The sequence below is a fragment of the Phyllopteryx taeniolatus genome, chromosome 20 (genome assembly GCF_024500385.1).
Source record: "Phyllopteryx taeniolatus isolate TA_2022b chromosome 20, UOR_Ptae_1.2, whole genome shotgun sequence".
Classification (NCBI taxonomy): domain Eukaryota; kingdom Metazoa; phylum Chordata; class Actinopteri; order Syngnathiformes; family Syngnathidae; genus Phyllopteryx; species Phyllopteryx taeniolatus.
Window position 1 is genome coordinate 1741105 of NC_084521.1, and position 21688 is coordinate 1762792.

A 21688-nucleotide genomic window follows, 5' to 3' on the forward strand; every position below is an offset into this window, starting at 1 on the left:
TCTCCACCATCGACATTGTTGCGCTTTGTGATGCAGTGACGACTTTTAACACTGTAACATGGTTTAAAACCTTTCTCGACCAGGAATCCTTTGGATTGACACCCTTGACCCTAACCAAGATGCATGCAAATGGAATGGAAATGCTTTTTTTCCCCTTAGTTCTTCATTGCGTGAAGTACAAAGACAATAAGTCCGATCAACAACATGCAGCTCTCGAGCTTTCCATCATGGCGGAGTTCTGCGCTCTACGTTGTGACTTATACTTCCTAATAATTTGCATTTCACCGCAAGAATTATATCTGAACAGAGTTACACAAGATTCAGTACATGAGACTCATCACTGCAGTGAGCTGCCTTCATCCTGGCTTCCCTCGTCGTCAAGGCCTTGCCTCGTGTTTCATGACATTCAATGTCTACTCAGCCTTGAACTAAGGACTTTTTTAAAAAAAAAAAAAAGTTTTTTTTTTTTATCTCCAGCTCACAATTAAACCTACATCAATGTGCATGTGAAAAAGACTGCAATTTCTTCCTAGCACTACAAGGACAGAGCCTGCAAAAGAAGGACCTGCGTTGATTTACTGGATGCAATAAGTGGAATTCACGTGTTCTCTGTGAGGCTTTTCGCGTGAGTCGCAATGAGAGCCTTAATTCACCAGCACCAGACGTAATAACGTCTAATAACACTCGCACCTCTGTCCCCCGAGTGCTAAATCTGACTGTTGCCCTTCCCACGCGCTTGCGCCTATCCGTCAGCCGTTGAACACGCGTTTTTGTGAACTTGTGAACCCCCGCAATAATACGCTTGAGCGGGGGACAGTGAGAGCCAGCAGGAAATGCCGTGGCATTGATGGCCATGTGAAGGGAAACGCCTGCCGCTCTCGCCTCCCTGCTGACACCATTGATTGCTCGACAGGACGCTTTGGACGTCCAGTGGGCTTTGCGGCAAATTAAAGGACTCAATGTTATGACACCGTGGATTTGGTCTCCGTGACAGGGAACTCGAAACTGCGGAAAGCAAAAATATAAATTCAAAAATAAAGTAAATAAATGATACCCCCCTTTAAAATATTTTTAATTGCCTAGATTTATAGTTTAAACCACAAATATACCACAAATGGTGATCCCAAAACATCCATCCATCCATTTTCCATACCGCTTATACTCATGCGGGTCGGGGGCGTGCTGGAGGCGGTACACCCTGAACTGGTCGCCAGCACATTCACACCTACAGAGTCTTCAATTAACCTACCACACATTTTGGGATGTGGGAGGAAACCGGAGTGCCCGAAGAAAACCCACGCAGGCACGGGGAGAACATGCAAACGCCACACAGGCCAGGCCGGGATTTGAATCCCGGTCCTCAGAACTGTGAGGCAGATGTGCTAACCAGTCGGTCACGGTTCCACCATGATCCCAAAACACTTTTAATATAATTTTAAAACATTTTACAACATTATTTTTAAAAATAAATGACTTAAAGATCAAATGCACCGCAAGCTCACAGTTTTACATCTCACAAACAGCATTAATGTCTAACCCTCTGGCAACAAAAGTGAGAACACCTCTACGTGAAAATGTCAATGAAGACTTTGTAACTTCCACTAACAACCCAGGCTAAACTTCCTGACATACAAAGCCTGTCTCCTTGTCGAGATGTATCACTTCAACATACTTCTTTGACACCAATTACTGCATTATTCTTTTTAGACAGGCTTTGATGGCCTCTTGTGGTATCTTAGGCCGTTTCAGGGTTAGGGTTTGCTCAAACTCTCCAATTGCAAGTTGAATTAAACCAAAAACCAAGGCTGTGATCTATTTAAATCCTGGATCATGGCCATATATAACATGAGTAATAACACAAACCAACCGTGATTACAGTGGAACCTCAAATATTCCAAGATTGGATTTGTTCACCAATGTATACAGACTCAGAACCATCAGAATCATCTTTCTTTGCCAAGTATGTCCAAAAAACACATAAGGAATTTTACTCCGGTAGTTGGAGCCGCTCTAGTACGACAACAGACAGTCAATTGACAGAGAACACTGTTGAGACATACAGACATTGCCAAAAACAGTCACTGAGCAATAAAGGGTTGCTAGTTATCTGGTAATGCCGTTAAACTTTTTCGACAATTGTGCAAAAAGATGCAGAGTCCTCTAGCACTTAGAGCAGTTCGAATGACTAATATTGCAATAGTCCGGTGCAATGACCATTGTGCAAAGGGCGCCGAGACTTCAAGGAGTGTATGCAGTTTAAAGTGACGAGTAGCGCGATAATCCGGGACAATGTTGATTGTGCAAAAACTAAGTAACTCCTCAGTCAGTGTGCAAATGGGGCAGATGCTTCTCTGGCATGAGTGGCCAGTATTGGTCAACAACAGATATGCAAATAGTGCAGCGTGGCGAGACTACTACAGCGACTGCACGAGTAATATATAATTGGCCCGACAGAAATGTGACAACAAACTCAGAGAAAAAAAAAAACAGCAATTTGGGTGTAAAACCGTGACTTTACTTTGAAAGTCCTCATTCCTGTTCAAAACGTTAAAACGTCAAGAGATCGCTAAAATGGTTGTCAGTCTTGATACTAGATTGTCTCTGGGTCAAATAGGTGGCAATACATTTTTACGACTGTTACTGCTTATATTTTTTATATAAACAACAATACGGCATGAGATGTTGGCCTCGGGCGATGATGCAACTACAGGCCAATTCATTAGGTACAGCTTCTCAATCTAATGGGATCTGATGCAGGAAGGAGAACTCGAACCACAGTGTATACCACTCTTGGTCTACAATAACTATGCTATAATAAAATCAGGAGAACGAGCCCACTTGAAGCTTTTCTGGGTGCCGGCTAATACATTTCATTCACGCTATTCATATCAATAAAATTATGGACAAGCCTAATTTCCCCTTTACAAAAGTGACTAAATGAAAGCGCTTTTCACGAGGCTCCAAAGGTCATTTCTGCCTCACTTCCTGCGTCAGGACCCCGCAGATAGAAAGTAATCCCTCCCCGCATCCCGGCGGGCGGAGTAGTCATTAAAAAATGGGTCAAGGAGGCAGCGGAATGAAGACGCACCGGCGAAGAGTTCGCTCACGTCGTCTGTCACAGCCTGGCCGATTCGCCGCGCTCGTCAGCGATGAATCAGCATATAGCCACGTCAGAAACAGATTGATAGCAACACAATTCAATTCTATTCTCAAAAAAATAACAAGCTTTTTTCTTACCAGATGTTATGTAATTTAACATTACGTATATATGCCACACTCGCCAAACAATTGATTCTTCTTGTGCCACTTGCATTTTAGTTACTTCACAAAAGACTTTTAAATGTCAACAATGGCTAAAGCTGTATTCTCTGCTTCACATTTCTTACGAGCGTGTCATTTTCCGCATTACGGCCTTCAAAAAGAACCGCAATTACGTGAGCTCAAAGGTCACCAATTCCCTTTCCTTCTCGCTCTGTCTTTCTCGTTGTGTCTTTATTTATTCTGCTCCTCACGACATTATCGTCATCGTGTGGCCGTGTACTCCAGAAGTCTCCCAGCCTCAACGTTTATGCTTCGTCACCAGCCGGCGGGGTTCTGAACGCTCCACAAACGGAACGCGCATACACGCACGCATGCGTTTACAATAACCATGTTCCTCGTTCCTTTATCCCACTGTTCTGTATCCATTTCTATAAATCTAACATTCATATTAGTGAGGTTAGGTGGCGGCATTAAGAGGCCCAATGGATGTTGCTACTTGATGGCAATCAGTTGAAGGCACAAGTCATTCATGCCCAACTAGCTTGCACCTTAAACGGGCTGCGGAGAAAGTTGGAAAAACTAAGTAAAAATGCCCTTTGGTGCAAAAGGAAATGTTCAAATACCATAAATCAACACCAACTGAAGGAGAAGGGATGATTTAATTGGGGAAAAACATTACTGTATCTTAGAAACTCTTCAATGCATACATTTAGATTTATTTGATACAATGATACAAAATATTCTTTTAGAATATTCAGCCGTGTTTTTGATGAATACTTGCCTACTACGCTGCTGTATCTTAATGTTGGTGGTACTTGGAGAGCCAAGTATTTTTTGGTGTGTGTTACTTGGTGTAAATCGTTTGAGAAGCAGTGCTCCACACAAATCCACAAGAATTTCCAATGCCAACAAAACAAAACAACAGCAACAGATGGTGAAATGCAATGAGGGACACGAGATCATTTTCGCCACGACTCTGTTGTTGGATATTTTTCAAAGAGCTCTGAATCTTTCCAGCCACCAAAGTACGAAGCAAAACTTTGGCTTTGGCTGCAAAGTGTCATTAAAAAGTTCAGAATGGTCGGAAAAGGTTTTGTTGGAACAATACTTCCCTGAAATGGAAATGGCAAGACACAGCATGAGCTCCCATTTACGGTATTTCACAGCGCTAAAAGCATGTCATTAACTAACGCTAAAATAGCAGCAAACGTCTATATTTCTTTCATCCAAAGGTGCTTTTGCATTTGTAAAAAATCAACTTCACTTTCCCACCTGATGCACTGCTGCTTTTATTGGACCAAAAGCATTCCGCATTTCACTTGGAATTGGAGCTCACAACCTGCATTGGACTCTTCTACTTTTCGGAGTGGCTGAAAACAGGTAATGCGAGCTTTGCACCCCTGAACTCTCAGTTGGACCGCAATGCCGCCCACAAAGTCTGCTGCCAAATCTCTGCTCAGGGCTGTGGCTTAATTTAGAAAATCACTGAGAAGGAGTTGACTTCCTTGAATCGGGGCCAATTTGACACAGCGAGGTGGTTAGCCTTTTACCCAACCTCCCTGCTCTATTAAGGCTGATACCATCGCACGATCCACCTCTTTGTCTGGCTGCAAACTTCTAAAGGAGGACAATCTCCTGGGTGAACAAAAGGGATTATAGGAGATTACCAAAGCGCCCTTCAATCTCCGTCTTCAGGAATGCTGGCCCGACCAATTCCGTGTTATCCCCGAGTGTTGCGCCCTCGCAGCTAAAGCTAGATGGCAATCAAAGTTCTTTTTTGGCTTTCCCAATCGAGGGCTCGCATGGTTTGACATCCTAAAATAAAAAAAAATTGTCTGATTGATGGCATGACAGTTTGAGGCTTTAGGCAAAGTGTAGCAGCCTCCATCTGTGTCAGATCCTTCAGTAAACTTGAACGCTCGCAAATCCCACATCAGCAGAGAAATTAGCCTCTTTAGGATACAAAAGGCCTTTGAGGGGAGCGGGGGTGGAGTGCTTCTCCACGACGTGAGGCTGAGCACAGCCTTTATCGCTATATCTTTTACTCGGAAAGAAGAGGAAGTCAAACTTGGTCTTTGAATGCCTTTATTGAGTCGTCCACGTCACACTATGTGCGGGAAACAATAGTGAGTACTGTGCAAACGTGTCGTACTTTATGGCTCTCCGAGCGAATAAAGCGTTTGCTTGACCGTAATGGCGAATGAGGCCGCTAGCTGATGGTGTGCACTCACAACAACACACCACCCCAAAATCATGTTCGATCGTGAATTTCATTGATTAAAATGGTAAAATAGCCGTCGGGTGCCAGCTGTCCACATCGCACTATGTGCTTACGCCGACACTTGACCAGACAAGGAGCCTTTAGTACTTCACAAAAGCCAACAAATCATCTTCCCAAGATCTTTTAGAGCCATAAATGATGCAATAATAAAACGATGAGCTGACAAAGCACTGTAATAGGCAGAAATTATTCTGTTCGCAACTTACCTTTGTGGCTGACAGCTTCCATTTGTAACAAAACAGGATTTCTCAAATGGATCTAACCTAACTAATAGTGCCACACGGCTCCCGCCACACTTCTCAGACAGTTCAAGTATTTTAGAGATTTGTTCTGCAGCTGTTTTCAAAACTTTAAATTGGTTAATAAAACAGACGACGTGGGAACAGACCAATAGTATCCATCCATCCATCCATTTTCTGAGCCGCTTCTCCTCACCAGGGTCGCGGGCGTGCTGGAGCCTATCCCAGCTGTCATCGGGCAGGAGGCGGGGTACACCCTGAACTGGTTGCCAGCCAATCGCAGGGCACATCGAAACAAACAACCATTCGCACTCACAGTCATGCCTACGGGCAATTTAGAGTCTCCAATGAATGCATGTTTTTGGGATGTGGGAGGAAACCGGAGTGCCCGGAGAAAACCCACGCAGGCACGGGGAGAACATGCAAACTCCACACAGGCGGGGACGGGGATTGAACCCCGCACCTCAGAACTGTGAGGCTGACGCTCTAACCAGTCGGCCACCGTGCCGCACCAATAGTATCGATTTGTGAAAATCAACTTGAGCATTATTGGACATACGAGCGACGATATGTGATTTTCTGCCACCTCTTTGCGATTTCCGCCGCAAATGTTGACGCTGAGGAAGAAGGACATTGTTGCGGTCCATCAATCATGGTTATTTCCGAACGAGAACCACTCGAGCAGTGAAATCCCACGGGAGATTCCATGTCAGCCGCACGAAGACTCAACATCACAACAAAGTGGCACGCAAGCTCCACTTCCGCCTCCTCCTCCTCATCATCTTCCTCATCTTCTTCTGTAGTTTCATGCGAGCTAATTTGAGGGATGAGGTTAGATGGCCAGTGGCGAAAACAACAGGCAACTTGTGTAACTGAACGTGCAGCGTGTGTGCGTGTGTGTGTGTGTAACGTGCAGCTGGCCTTCCATCGCGTGCCCAAACTCTCGCACGCCCCGAGCCAGAATTACGATGCGGACTAGTCACTGAGTCAGCACATGCAAACGAGTCATGTAACACAGAGGGAGAGGTGAGCACTCACTCATCCTGTCAGTCCGTCAGGTAGCTTCAGCTAACCAGCGCTAGTTTCTTGTTTTCTTCCGCCCCCATCAATCGTGGCTGCGTGCTCTCGGGGGGGGGGGGGGGGGGGGGGCCAAGCGCACAAGTCCAAATATTCATCAATTAATTTGCGCTGCTGATCAAAATTTCAGTATTTAAGTACATTTCGGTATCTGTACTTTCTTACTTTCACTTAAAAGAGTTGAAATAGTACTTCTACTTTTCCCAGTCATTTTTTTTTTAACATGTATTTGTACTTCTACTTCCCTAGTAGAACGTGTGAGTAGTCCACTGTTGAGGCACTACTGCACCTGTTTTGGGGTCCACGGAGAAATATGGCTGTCCTTGTAGGATGCTGTAGACGATGCGGGCGCTGTTTCCGTACGTGGGGTCGTCAGTGTCGATGGCCGTGACTTGCAGCACCGACGTGCCTAAAAAACAACAACAACAAAAAAACGCACAAAACATGTTATTTGTGAAACTGTGTCTTCAATACGACAACCATTTTTAAACTGAATTCATCTTTTTATGGCCAAATTCCATCGATTTACTGTTGTGCGTTTTGAGCAAAAACACTTTTAGTTTCCGTGGAGCCCTTGTGGCGTCTAGGCGGCTCACAATTTTCATCGAAACGATTCTGAAATTACACTTTCCTCTATTGATTTTAATTGACAAGTAATCTAAGCTGTCTGAGCTAGTTGAGCTCGAAGCCGGTACCGCTACATGCTTTCTTCTTCTTCTTCTTTTCCCTCTTTGCCAAGCGTAATTCTGCTTGTAATTTTCCAGCCAAGTTTGCTGCCAGCAGCCAAGCCGGTGATGGCTTCTCCTGGGAACCTCCTGAATATTAAATCCTAATATGATCCCAGTCTGACGACTTGACGGGGCGCAGACGTGCACGCCATATCGTAATGGCGACAACGTGGCGTTGTCGAAATAATGTGCAATGACAATTACAATTATAGGAGATTGAGCTCTCCAGTCCATGTGGATTAATACAGACATTTTATTTTCAAAATAAGACTGGTGAAGAAAGAAAGAAAGAAAGAAAGAAAGAAAGAAAGAAAGAAAGAAAGAAAGAAAGAAAGAAAGAAAGAAAGAAAGAAAGATACACAAGTACAGATACATGAAAAATCTGTTTTTGTAGAGTACCAAAATATTTGTACTTGATGATTTTTTTCTTCCTCTCCCCTCCAAAGACAAGGAATGATGGCAGCCTGCTGGTGCTTTTATTTACTGTCGTTGTGCAGTGTGCCTGCGAGCGATTGTGTCCCAATTTAACACTTGGGAGTGCGGCTGGGCTAGCATTACAGGCTCCATTAACCCATTGGCGTATAATTACACGATGAGGGCGAGGATCATGTGACGCCCGGCGAAGCGGAAACCTGTTTACGCGCTTACTTTGCCTCCGGTGATGCTATCACTTTCAATTTGTTATTGGTGGTTAATATTTATTCATGACCTCGTATTTTATCTGATAAAATTACATTAAGAAAACAGGACCCCACCCCAGAAGCAAAGCACGCCCTTTCGTTGGTCGAAATATTAATCCTAAACATTTAAACAGGGTACCTCCTACATTTGAAAAATATGAGTGTTAGCTTCTTTGAAAACTCAAAATTGTCCAAATACATTTGTAACACGAACAGTTACAAATTGTATGCAAATGTATTGTACTTAAAATTTAAATACAACTGTACTGTACAAAATGTATTGTAAATTGATAAAAACAAATTTAAAAAAGCTTTTCTTTTCATGGTTTATCTGTTTATCTACATTTTATTTGTATTTAATTCAGTAATACTTTTGCATACCACTAGATAGAGCCGACATACCAGGAGTGGTAGTACATGTACCACAACTTTGAGAATCACTGCAGTGCACCATGTGGTTCGCATTTCTGCCACACACTCGAGAGGTTCTGGTTTCGAAGGGTTCGTGTTTATTTTTTTTTTTCCAAGCTACAGTGGTTCTCAGTTTACTTTCCGTAACCGTCACTAACCTACACTACTGCGGTAGTAAAGTCATGAAAGAAAGTAAATAAAAGTATGAGAAACACTTCTGGCTTTCTTGTTCTTACGACACTAAATAACCTCGTTCATTGTGTGCCCTTGGTAATTCCGAGACGCCAGTGATCGTTTTTTCCGATGTGCTCAAGTCTCATCAGTTTTTTCATCCATCAATAGCTCTCTTGGTTACCGACAAACAGGTTGCTTCCCCGTTGGAGTCCGCGTCCGCTTGCTTCACCTCCGCTTTCGTTTAGCCGAGCCCTAAAAGCTCCCCATTTCCTGCGTTTGCATCCCGGCTGAGCGGCCATTACCATGCGACTCGGCGGTCACGTGAGCTCGCCGACGAAGACACGAGGCATCTACATCTTCTGACAAGCGCCGAAAGGCATTCAAGGCGCACGATTAAGAGCAGTCACTTTCATGGAGATTAGCATTCGTGAGGGGCGGGCAGAAGGAGCTCATTATCTTCCCCCTTCACGGCCCTTGATTTCCCCCCTTGTGTCGTCAACGGCCTTCCATCGGTTCAACTACCGAACATAAACTAGGTAGGAAGTCAATAGGAATCGAACAGGATGTAAAACAAAACGAAAGAAAAGTGAAAGGAACCAGGGTACAAACAGAATGTTACCCTAAAGTAACCAGGAAGTAACCAAGAAGTAAAAAGGGCTGACGTTAACGTGATGTAACAGGATGTAAACAGGAAACAACCAGGGAGTAACCAGAGGTTAACTGAAAGTAACCAGGTTGTAAAGACGAAGTACCCAGGAAGTAAAAACGGATGTAACGGGATGTTAACAACGATGTAAACAGGATGTGTACAGGAAATACCCAAGAAGCAACAAGAAGTAATCCAAATGATCCAAACAGAAAGCAAACAAAAAGTAAAAGCGATGTAAACAGAAAGTAACCGGGATCAAAACAGACGTTAAGGCGGCAGTAACAAAAGAAGTAAAGCAGATGGAAAGTAGCGGTATCGAGGACACAGGTGGATTTTGGTTAATTGCAACACTCCTTGCTGCTCGCTCCTCGATGCTTCGACCACGATTCGGAGCTTTTTCTCTCATCGCCATATTAAGGAGTTTCTCAATCGACTTAAATGCACATCAAGCAGCGAAGAACGAACATCGAGGAGGTTCCGAGGACTAGCTGGTTTCTTGATTATTTCACTTTAAATATACATATTTTCTTGAGTCTCTGTTTTATTTGGGGCAACATTTTGTACTGTATGACTTCATTACAATGGTTCGGAATTACTATGCTGTGAAAGACAAATCATTCCTCTCTTGTTGTCCTCGACAGGGATCTCTGGTGAGCGGTGTGCGAGGATCGAGGAGGGTGCACATAGAGAAATGCAATTTAGCTCCTAGATGCTTCATGTAACGTATCCTGACATTTACAGTCACATTGTTGGTCGTTTGTTGATTTTAACAAACACATTTCCCAATAAAAAAAGCCATTGCAGCATTTTTTGCACAAAAGACAGCAATTTACAACAGAGCTCCTTGTCAATGTGTACATGAATACACATGAGAGCGAGCTGGCACGTATTGACTGTATATTAAGAGGGCGCCTGCGGCTATGTTGATGTTTGCATAATTAATGTACATTCACTCCACACGACTTCATATCTACTGTGCAGTTTGGAGCGGGGAGATAGATGTGAGCCACAACATTAGGTATACCCACACATTTGAATGAAGTGACCCGCTGTACATTCCAGACCCGTTACATTGAAAGACCGTATACATTATTTAAAAAAAAATAAAAAATTAAAATACCCTCCACATGCCATGAGTAAACTTCTTACTTACTGTATATCAAAGGTACAATATCTTTACAAATATATTAATGACCGATTGAGGTATTTATTTAATACGTTAAAACTGGTGTGCCCCAAGATATGTGCAGAGTCCTCTGCCACTACCCCTCCAATACAATGACTACATTTGCAGAACTTTCAAGTTACTGGGGTCCTATATCACTGAGGACCTCGCATGGTCAACAAACAGTACTGCTGTGGTCAAAAAGGCCCAGTCAGTAAGGACTCCACTTTTAAAGTACACTTCACAAGAGCTGCCAACAGAGCGGTTCAAGGACCTTTTTTTTTTATCATTCCTGCATCGAGAGCACAAAAACTTGCTATGTGATGTGATCTGCACTGCAACAGACAGACGGAGGATTTAGAGGGTCCATCCATCCATCCATTTTCTGAGCCGCTTGTCCTCACTAGGGTCGCGGGCGTGCTGGAGCCTATCCCAGCTGTCATCGGGCAGGAGGCGGGGTACACCCTGAACTGGTTGCCAGCCAATCGCAGGGCACATAGAAACAAACAACCATTCGCACTCACAGTCATGCCTACGGGCAATTTAGAGTCTCCAATTAATACATGTTTTTGGGATGTGGGAGGAAACCGGAGTGCCCGGAGAAAACCCACGCAGGCACGGGGAGAACATGCAAACTCCACACAGGCGGGGCCAGGGATTGAACCCGGGTCCTCAGAACTGTGAGGCTGACGCTCTAACCAGTCGGCCACCGTGCCGCCGATTTAGAGGGTCATTGTCACATTACAGAAAAAAGAAGAAAACAAATTCTCATCTGGAGGATGTATTCACAGCACACCTCCTACGCACAACTGCATACTTATTGAGAAAAACAGACCGTTCCATGTCACCAATTCCTTCTCGGAGGCTCTACAGACACATTAAAAACCACATTTCAACATGAAGCATGTGGCTAGTGACCAATGCGGGCCGTACTGCGCTTCTCTCGCCAAAAATCTGCTGGGATGCAATTCAACTCAGCCATGTGAGGAAAACGGATGGATGGAGGAATGATTATATGATCTATGTCAAGGACGGTTGAAAGTGGTTGACATAGAGAGGTCCCAATAGGTTCGAATGTGAGTGCAGATGGTTGTTTGTCTATATGTTCCTTGAGATTATACCCTGCTATAAAAAAGTGTACTCCAACTCTTCCTAATATGAACAAACAGTATAGAAAATAGATGGAATGACAGTTGCTGCATTCCCTGCTGTGTATGTCGAGGCTGCTTTGCAGTGGTAGCGGCAGATACACCTTTTGAACATTCGTAAGACGTGCAGTGAAACGCGAGCGATTCCGCTGCGGGGCGATGAAGCCGCTGGACCAAGAAGAGGACCTCTTTTGTTGGCTGGCACTAAAGAACAAAAGATGTATAAAAAATAGATGCGCTTGCCATGCGAGGAGCGACTGTCTCCGCTTTTCTTGGCCTTCCTCGCTTTGGTAGAGTGCTTTCCAAAGGTCTTCCCACCTGGGATACCATAACGGCGAGAGGAGCGGCCGGCTAATTATATCCCGCCTTTAGGCCGTAAAACCTAGTGGACGCACCGACAATCACAGGTGGCTGAAGGATTTGACTTGAGTCAGACTTACTGTAAGTTGACAATTTTAGGACTTTGGACTTGTTTGGAAAAAGCCCATGAAAATACCCGAGTTGACTTTGACAAAGGCTTGAAGTAAATGAAATAACAAGTCTGGCCCGTTTACATTTCAAAATCTGCATTTTAAAGTCAGTGTTTTGTTTTTGAAAGACGCTGATTTTTTTTTGTGTAGTGCGCACAAACGTGGCAACCCATGCTATGATGCGGAGTGCAGAGACCACCTCGTTAAGTAAGTATCATTTGGATTCAAGGATTATATCAATCTTTTTATGAAAAAGTCCAGAAAAAGAGAACAGCAACATGTGAGGGTTGCTCAACCTAAATGTTACACACACAAAAACTGTTCAATGTAACTTCATCCATCACTATAAAACCCACAAAGACAGTTAAGCAACGTTAATTTCATGCTATCAAGTTTTAAGTCAGTTATGCGTTTTATCGACAAGGCAATAAAGTAATAGACTGATGTGGGACCATTAAAAAGCAATTCGATTGTGAATGTGTTAGCACAGCTAAGTTATGTCGTGACTGAGCAAGATTCTATATATTGACTATAAATTCTATAAATTGACTTATTACTAAATTGACGCTTAACCCAAAGTCACAACTTCACTCGATCTGCTGGAAATGTTGTGGGGATTCGATCTGACTGACTTGATTCTTGCCACAGTATCTTGTGACTTGCTTCCCAGTTGAAAGTTAAGACTTGAGACTTGACTTGCACATAATGTGACTTACTCCACTAAGTTACAGTTTACTTACCCACGTCAGACATTTCGGGCACGGTGGCGACAAAGGGTCCGTCGGGAAACTGCGGCGCGTTGTCGTTGATGTCCTGAACTTTGATGATGAATTCCGACTTTGGTTCCAGCGCCTCCTCTGTGTGGCGGTCCAAGGCCTGCGCGTGCAGCACGTAGTGCGACTTCTTCTCCCGGTCGAGGCTCCTGGTGGCGTGGATGTCTCCGGTGACCTCGTTGATCCGGAAGATGGTCCCAGCGCCCTCGCCGCTCAGCATGTAGCGCACCGTTCCGTCGCCTTTGTCTGAGTTGGAGTGAAGCTGGAAGGCCAAAAAGATACAAACAGAAGAATTGGAATTTTCTTCCTATTTTGACACTTTACAGAAGATTGTAGTATTGACTGGGATTGTTCTTAGCTAAGGACAATTATGATGTTGCAGCTTTCCTCCCATCATCCCACAAATATCCTTCTCGATTCATTGAGGACTAACTTTTCCATGGAATATAAAACTAGAAAACGAACATTACTGAGACCCCATCCAATCTTCACTCTCTGCTCACCATGCATACCACCACCCACACTCACACTGTACAGTTTGTTGGCTATGTATTTGCATTTGCTTTTATTTTGCTTTTTATTTCTGCCAGGTCGGCGTCGCAAATGAGAATCATTTGTCAATTGCTTTACCTGGATAAATAAAGGTTATATATATATACATTAATGTGATTGTGAAAGGTTGTTTCGTTATATGTGCCCTGTGATTGACTGCCAACCAGTGTAGAGTGTATCGCATTTCTTTAGCCCCAAAAAATCTGCTGGGATAGACTAACTCAGCCAAGAGACAAACAGGGATAAGGAGGGTTTTGATGGTTTTGAAGCACCAGATTACAAGTGAAGCCTCCGATGGATCATTGGACCTCATCCAATTACAGTTCCTACGATCAATTTTCTTCTTAAATCCTACTCGGGCACTTTTTAAAGATGGTGGTTTTGACTGCGATTGCTTTTAGCTAAGGACAACGACCAGTACTCAATTTAATATTTATTGACATCACATTTGACACACTTGAGCAACCTCAACTGACTTTAGTGTCTTTTTATACGAGGAGAATAGCACAGAATAGTTTAAGTGTTGTACACCATCACCTAGCAACCACAAACCGACCGCATGTCCTTATGGGCAACGTGAGGACATTTACTTATGAAACTGAACAGCAGCTGTCACGGCGCTTACAACTGAAGAGAAGATGGCTTTAGGAAGAAAGCTGCGAAAAAAGCTCGCTTTAAAAATCCGACACTGACTTTTCTTACAAGTACAAGTTTCCGAACAAAATTTTGGTGAAACAAGCTCAATGTGGAGGATTTAGATTAGGTTGGATTTGGTGTATACTTTGTTGATACTAAAAGGAATTGTCAGGGTGAATGTAAGCGTTCTCTTTTAAAAGTGGAATTGAGAACCTTGAAGCTTTTCTTTTGTACCATGTGAGACAGGCCCAACACAAAGCAACACGTTTTCTACGGAGGGCACAAATTATCGATATTGCAATGCATCTCATCGTAATCGCAATAAACCAGCACTGAGACCAAAGATGAATTCCAAATATGTTGACTTTGTGCGCCTAATATGATCTGACAGGATTGTCCATGCACTATGTCAAAAGCATCCTTTAGTATGTTTTGTGTTAGTCCTTTTAACAATAACAATGTAAAGGATACAGTAATAACAGAAAAAAAATATTTTACATTTCTTGTGCAAAATTTTTCATTTGAGTTTTTTTTTTTTTTTTTAATCCAAAACTTTTTCAGCCAAATAGTCTTTGTTGCTCCTGAAAATCGCTTTTTTTCCAGTCAAATGTCACACAATCGCTGTTTGGTTGGCAAAACATCGCAATGACATTTTGAAGTGACTCAGAAATTCCTGCACGCAATATTTTTATGTGAAATGTACATTTTTTGTTAACAAATAGTTGTGTATCCGGAGTGCCTGCTCACCCATCAAGTGTGAAATTTAACAACCAAGTAAGTCGTCTGAATATTTCTGAAAATATGACATCACATTTTGGGTATTTTACAACATAGCTGTTCCGACACTGAGTTGACTTGACAGCTTGGCTAGGCGATAATCCGCCACTTTCAAGCCACTGCGTGGAACACTATCATGTCAAAGCCAAAAAGGTAAGCAGAGCTGCGTTGAGATTTGTCGTATGCAGAAATCAGCGGCACCGGCACGTGCTAGATATCTCGGTGTAGATGTCGATGCTGTGAGGCGGAATTTGTGCGTGTATCTGCATACGAATTGACAAGTCTATCAAGTCTAGTGTATGAAGTGCTGCCTCCACCAGTGAAACAATTTTTAGCGTCTGATTGGGCGATCACTTTTTCTCACACTCTAGACTCCGGTTCCGAAAGTACAAGCCGTTCGCCTATGCATACCGCTCAAGCTCTGCCCCTTTGTTGTCATGTTAACAGAAGCTGCAGTCCCTATTGGCCCAACAATATAAGGGGGCGGGTACTATTTGCTGTAGTTGCTGACTTTCATGAACTCCTCAAAACGTATAAATATTCGTTGTGGAATTATTAACACAACTGGGAACTGTTTTGAATCGTGAAAAAAATACACATTGTGTCGACTAAAACATTGAAATGAGCTAGCATCAAGTCGTTCTGGTCGTGGGGATCTCTGTTTATTTATTTATTTATTTTTTGATTGCATGGCAACAACTTGGCGGCCCCCGCGATGCCTTCCCGCTGAATTATTCTGCCGACGTCTAGCTCAGACGACACGCTGCTTCCTACTCGACTCTCACGATGATACTTGGGGAATTGTGTCAGCGAGGTTTTTAATGAAAAGTCGAGCTCTAATTGATACCAGGAGGATGAACACATTCATTCTTCAAACACAGTCTCAAAGAGGGGTGGGCAAAATATGGCCCAGGGGCAAAATGCGGCCCACTGTGTTCTTTAATCTGGCCCACTGAGAATTTACATTATCAAGAGTCCTGTTATAATTGTTGAATTAATTTTAGCCACTTTTTCATAAAATTGGTTCATTGAAATGTATGTATTCATTTAATTAGATTTTTTCTTCATTTAGCTCTTTTTAGCGGCACGGTGGCCGACTGGTTAGAGCGTCAGCCTCACAGTTCTGAGGTGCGGGGTTCAATCCCCGTCCCCGCCTGTGTGGAGTTTGCATGTTCTCCCCGTGCCTGCGTGGGTTTTCTCCGGGCACTCCGGTTTCCTCCCACATCCCAAAAACATGCATGAATTGGAGACTCGAAATTGCCCGTAGGCATGACTGTGAGTGCGAATGGTTGTTAGTTTCTATGTGCCCTGCGATTGGCTGGCAACCAGTTCAGGGTGTGCCCCGCCTCCTGCCCGATGACAGCTGGGATAGGCTCCAGCACGCCCGCGACCCTAGTGAGGAGAAGCAGCTCAGAAAATGGATGGATGGATAGCTCTTTTTATTGTGTACAATAAATCAAATCTATTACAAATAAAAAAATTACATATACATTTAATTACATTGAATAATTGGTTAATTGATTTATTGTAAATAATAACACATTAGTAAAATGAACAAATGTACATGTAATTTTTGTATTTTTATCAAATAATTAGCTAATTCAAATTGAGTTATTAATTATAAAATGAACATTAATTATCATCACTGTTATATTATTAAGAAAACAGACATTTTACATAGACTTTAACTTTTAACATTAGAACTTTTTTTTTTTTTTTTTTAACCTCATCTACAAATGACTTGACTCATCTGTTTAAAAAAACCAACATGGCCCTCGAGCACAAAAGCTTGCCCAACCCTGCTCTACATGTCTCCATGTGTGCTTTAGTTTTCTTCCTGGTGGCGTACACCACGCATCTCCATCTCATCCCTAACGAGCTTCACGCGAGTCTTTGGAGGGCCCGGAAGATAAACATTGGTGCGGCCGCATAAATTATTCATGCGGTGGAGATCAAACTTGAGGCTTCCTCACTCTTTGAAAGGCACTTAGAGGCGGAAAGAGGGGAGGGCGCACAAAAACAGCAAGATGGCGTGACGGAGGGCCAGATGAGAGCGTAATTACCACTTTGGCTGCCGGGCTCGCTCATTTTCTAGCATCGAGGTGCAAACAAGGTGGCTCCTCCAAGGCCCAATCACCTGCGCACCACTGCGGTGTGTTGATAGAAAATGAAAAGATTATGGGACGCACGGAGCCGAGATCTCTGCGGTGCCTCAAGGCCAACAGGCTGCTCTTCCATTAAATCCACTGCTCAAAGCATTATGTGTGTGCTGCAAAGAGTGAGAGAAGTTGAAATTCAAGGCAACGCTAACTGTGTATGTCAAACAGAAGTGCACTGTGGTCATGTTTGCTGGTATATCCTAAGTGAATGTAAAATAAAGGTGCCCCATGGTCGTGATAGCTTCCTAATGCTAAATGATTAATACTATCCATCCATTCATTTTCCTCCGCTTATCCGAGGTCGGGTCGCGGGGTCCGCAGCCTCAGCAGGGACGCCCAGACTTCCCTCTCCCCAGCCACAGCAGATGATGTGGTTCTGTTGGCTTCATCAAGCCGTGATCTCCAACTCTCACTGGAGCGGTTCGCAGCCGACTGTGAAGCGGCTGGGATGAGAATCAGCACCTCCAAATCTGAGACCGTGGTCCTCAGTCGGAAAAGGGTGAAGTGCCCTCTCCGGGTCGGGGATGAGATCCTGCCCCAACTGGCGTAGTTCAAATATCTTGGGGTCTTGTTCACGAGTGAGGGAAGAATGGAACGGGAGATCGACAGGGGGATCGGTTCAGCGTCTGCAGTGATGCGGACTTTGTATCGGTCCGTTGTGGTAAAGAAGGAGCTAAGCCGAAAAGCGAAGCTCTCGATTTACCAGTCGATCTACGTTCCTACCCGGGATCTTGTTCTTTCGGTCACGAGCTGTAGGTAGAAAGGGGGACCACCACCCCAGTTTGCCAATCCAGAGGCACTGTACCCGATGTTGACGTGATGTTGCGGAGGCGTGTCAACCAGGACAGCCCCACAACATCCACAGCCTTTAGGAACTCCGGGCGAATCTCATCCAGCCCCGGGGCCTTGCCACCGAGAAGCTTTTTAACTCACCGCTGGTGTCCACCAACGGGTTCGGGGATTACCTTACTACCTCAGCTACGGTCGGCCGCCTCAGCAATGGAGGCGCGGAACACGGTCCACTCGGAGGCGATGTCCCCCGATTATGATAATAATGACGATATGATGGTGATTAATACTATGTTTACATTATGTTCCCGGCGGCCACACCAATCATGTTTCAGGTCCAAAGTTTCAGGCCACTGTGGACAAAACGAGATGGATATGAGAAAACTTGAACACTTGAAGACAGAGAAATAAATTGCCAAAATGTCAACTGTGTTAGCTTTCCATTACTGGCTGTATGTAAAATAAAGGTGCACTGTTTACTGACTAAAGTTAACTGAATGTCACCGTGCCCTGTGGTTGTGCTAGCTGGCTAATGCTAACAGTGTATGTGGCCATGCTAGCTGACTAAAACTAAGATATCTGCGTATGTATGTATGTATAAAAGAGATATGCATTGTGGTTGTTTTCAGTTGGTTAATGCTAGTTAAAATAGGGCCACACTGTGGTTTTGTTACCTGGCTAAGGCTACGCCGCCATATTCGCTGGCTAACTCTTTGTAGAGAAAATAGAGGTGTACTCTGGTCGAGGTAGCTAGCTAATGCTAACAGCGACTGCAGTTTTTCTCATCTTGACTTGAAGTGAGAGCTTGACTTTATCTCTAAGCAGGGCGCATCGGCCTGCTGAGACTCCCCCCAATCAGAGTTATTTAACAAGTAGGATGCCTGAACATTAGCACTAATCATTAGCATTAGTCATTACGGCTAGTCATTAGCGCCAGTCATCTTGAGCAGCAGTGTGGCGCGCTTCCACAATTCCCCAAAAGTGCAGTTATGAGCCTGACCTCGCTGTGTTTATTTACGTCCTTAATCACAGCTGAAACCAAAATGGACCGGCGGCTAACTTTCTGTCGCATTATTTCAAATCCCAGTGACAATTCATCTGCGTGGGGAGCCCGACATGTGTTGATTAATTTTGCTCATGCAGAAAATTTCACCAGTGCCCAGCGGAATGTTATTAGCGTTAAACGGGAAAATCAAGACCGTGCAGGGAAATGGGAGGAAATAAAAGGGCCAACAATGAAGTGCTTTTGGTAATGGTCTCTCCCAGTGACATACATAAATAAAAACCTCCATTGTATGTTGACAGCTACAGTCGATTTCATAGGATTAAGACTAAGCAATCACTTTTGATCGGATTTGGCCGTTGAGTTGACGATGACAAAAATGTGTTGTGTTTCGGGTTGCGCCCACCAGTTGTACCCCAAAAAGGTTTTTTGTTTTTTTCCCCCCTCCAATTTCCTTAAAAAAACAACAGCAACTGTGATTTCATGCCAAAGTCTAGAGATAGTATGTTTAAGGTCTCCCGCACGAAACATGACCAATCACCCTGTGTATACACTACACTTGAAATAGCTGATTTTGTGGTTTTGCGTGTGTCTAAAAAGCATCCAATAGACCAAAGTGTGTGTGCGAAGGACAGCAAATGTCGCTGCTCAATACTGCACCTCGCTCCTTTGAAGCATTGCCGTGACCTTCATTCACGTGACTTCCTTTGGACCAAACTCGTGATGCTGCTAAACATCCCTCCAGAGGCCTCTTCAATGCATCTATGCTTTTCATCTACGCCATCCATTTCATCTACAGTATGTGATCTGTGCGCCGTAGCTCTACTCGCCGCTCTCTGCCGTGATGTCCACTCGTAAAGAGGCAACATCCCCAGCGCCGCAGTAGCAAAAGGGGATAAGTACGTCATAAAAATGGCGGTTGTACAGTTACGACTCGGCTCCAAGACTCACCAAAATGGATTGCTGGACAACAACATCAGATTTGATAGATTTGTAAAGCACATGGATGTAAATTTGGTGCTTCAAGACACCAAATTTAACACCGCCCAGTCCCACTTTGATTTTGTGTATGATTTCGAGTCATTCTGTGGTGGTTACCATTAATAACTGGCAGCGAGGCGAGATTGCATAACCCTTTTTTTACCAAGTGTACTGTGGCCTTTTTTATGTGGATTCTTTTGACTCGTTCTGATTGCATATTCTTATTGCAATCCATGTTACAGTGTTCCCTTGACTTACAAAGTGCTCCAACTTACTAGCAGTGGCGGTTCTGCCACTGGGCCTGGACCCACTTTTGACCCCCACCTCCATACAGGTACTATGCAGTACTGTATTTAGACAGCAGAATCAGCAGTTGCCGCACAATGAAAACAAGCTAGGAGTCACGACATGGAACACAACCGACACTTACGGTACAACAACACAACAAAAACGGAAACCGACAGGTGACTAAAACACACAGACAACAATTATTATGGGGAAACACAAAAAATGTCAAACATTACGATTGACATAAAATTACCGCATGTACAACATGCCGCTAGGCATGCTGGGAAGTCTGTGTCCACTTCTCCAGACGATACAGTATGTACTGTAAAAATGAAAATTGTGATATTGCACCGACGCAAAAGGCGGAACTAATACTTGTCGCAATTCAATATTCTAGTGGGATCCTTCAGTAAGTTTTGTTGCAAACCCCAAAGTTACCATCCACCTGGCGAGAGCCAATCAAAACCGAGAAACTATTACTACAACCTATAAATGTAATACTTCTGGTCAAATATTTTTGTAAGCCAACTTCAAGAACTATGACAGCAGCCTGTCAGAGCAGCTTGAATTGACTGGAAAATTGTTACAAAGTACAGTGACAAAGTATTTGGACTTTGTTACTTCCTACCGCTGGGAGTCAGGCGGTGGAGTGCTAATTCCAGGGAGAAGCAAACGATGTGGCGAGCTGTTGATCCGTGCGTTGGCTTCATACTTGCAATTAGTGGATGCGCGAAAAGGGGGCTGCTTCACTTTTGATTAATTCCAGCTCTTCCACCTCACTCAAGAGGATTTAATCACTTTTTTTCCACGTCGATTGTCCGATCGCCGCCTCCCAATCAGCTCGCCCGCCCGCTCGCTCACGATTGATTTGCCACCGTCACGCTTAAGCCCGGCCACTAATGAGCGTCCGTCAGAGGGTCACGCAGAGGACGAACGAGCGCGGCCAATCGCCGCACTCCGCCCGAGTCGTCGTTCGCGACTCGCACAGACGCGATGAGTCATTGTGTCGGCGTAACGAGCTTGTTGCAGGCGCAGTTGTGCTCCTGTCGCCATCAGACTGAAGCAAACGATGACAGACGTGCATGTATAGCCCACCAAATATCGTGTAACTATGCTACAAATAACACTTTTCGGAGTAACAACACAAACAGAATAAATCAAATATTACAATACGCTGTGATCATTACTGTGCGTTAACTGAAACATTCCAATATAAATCTGTTTTATAATACTGTTAGAAAGAAAGAAAGACATTCGTTTTAATTTACAAAGTGGACCTGAACGCAGCTCATACGTTCAGCATTTATGTGACAGCGAGTGTGAACAATAAAGAGCAGCAAGGCGGCATTGGAGACGCAACAAACAGGTGGAAAACAACAAAATAGAGACGAAACAAACTAACGAGATGCATGGAGTGACCCACGACATAGTTTCATCTGCACAACAC

General features: G+C 43.9%; 1 protein-coding gene across 4 annotated transcripts in view; it reads right to left on the bottom strand.

Annotated features, from left to right (window-relative positions):
* LOC133470301 (cadherin-18) overlaps positions 1 to 21688 on the bottom strand; it is a 137455-nt gene that overhangs the window by 26030 nt on the left and 89737 nt on the right. For 2 of the 4 annotated variants that reach the window (XM_061758519.1, XM_061758518.1), the window contains 2 exons: positions 13024 to 13318; positions 7148 to 7267 (listed from right to left, as the gene is read on the bottom strand). In XM_061758519.1, the coding sequence (XP_061614503.1) occupies positions 7148 to 7267; positions 13024 to 13318 (415 nt within the window). Of the gene's footprint in view, positions 1 to 6819; positions 6914 to 7147; positions 7268 to 13023; positions 13319 to 20869; positions 21281 to 21688 lie in introns of those variants that run through there. The other 2 variants (XM_061758520.1, XM_061758521.1) reach the window with 2 other exon arrangements.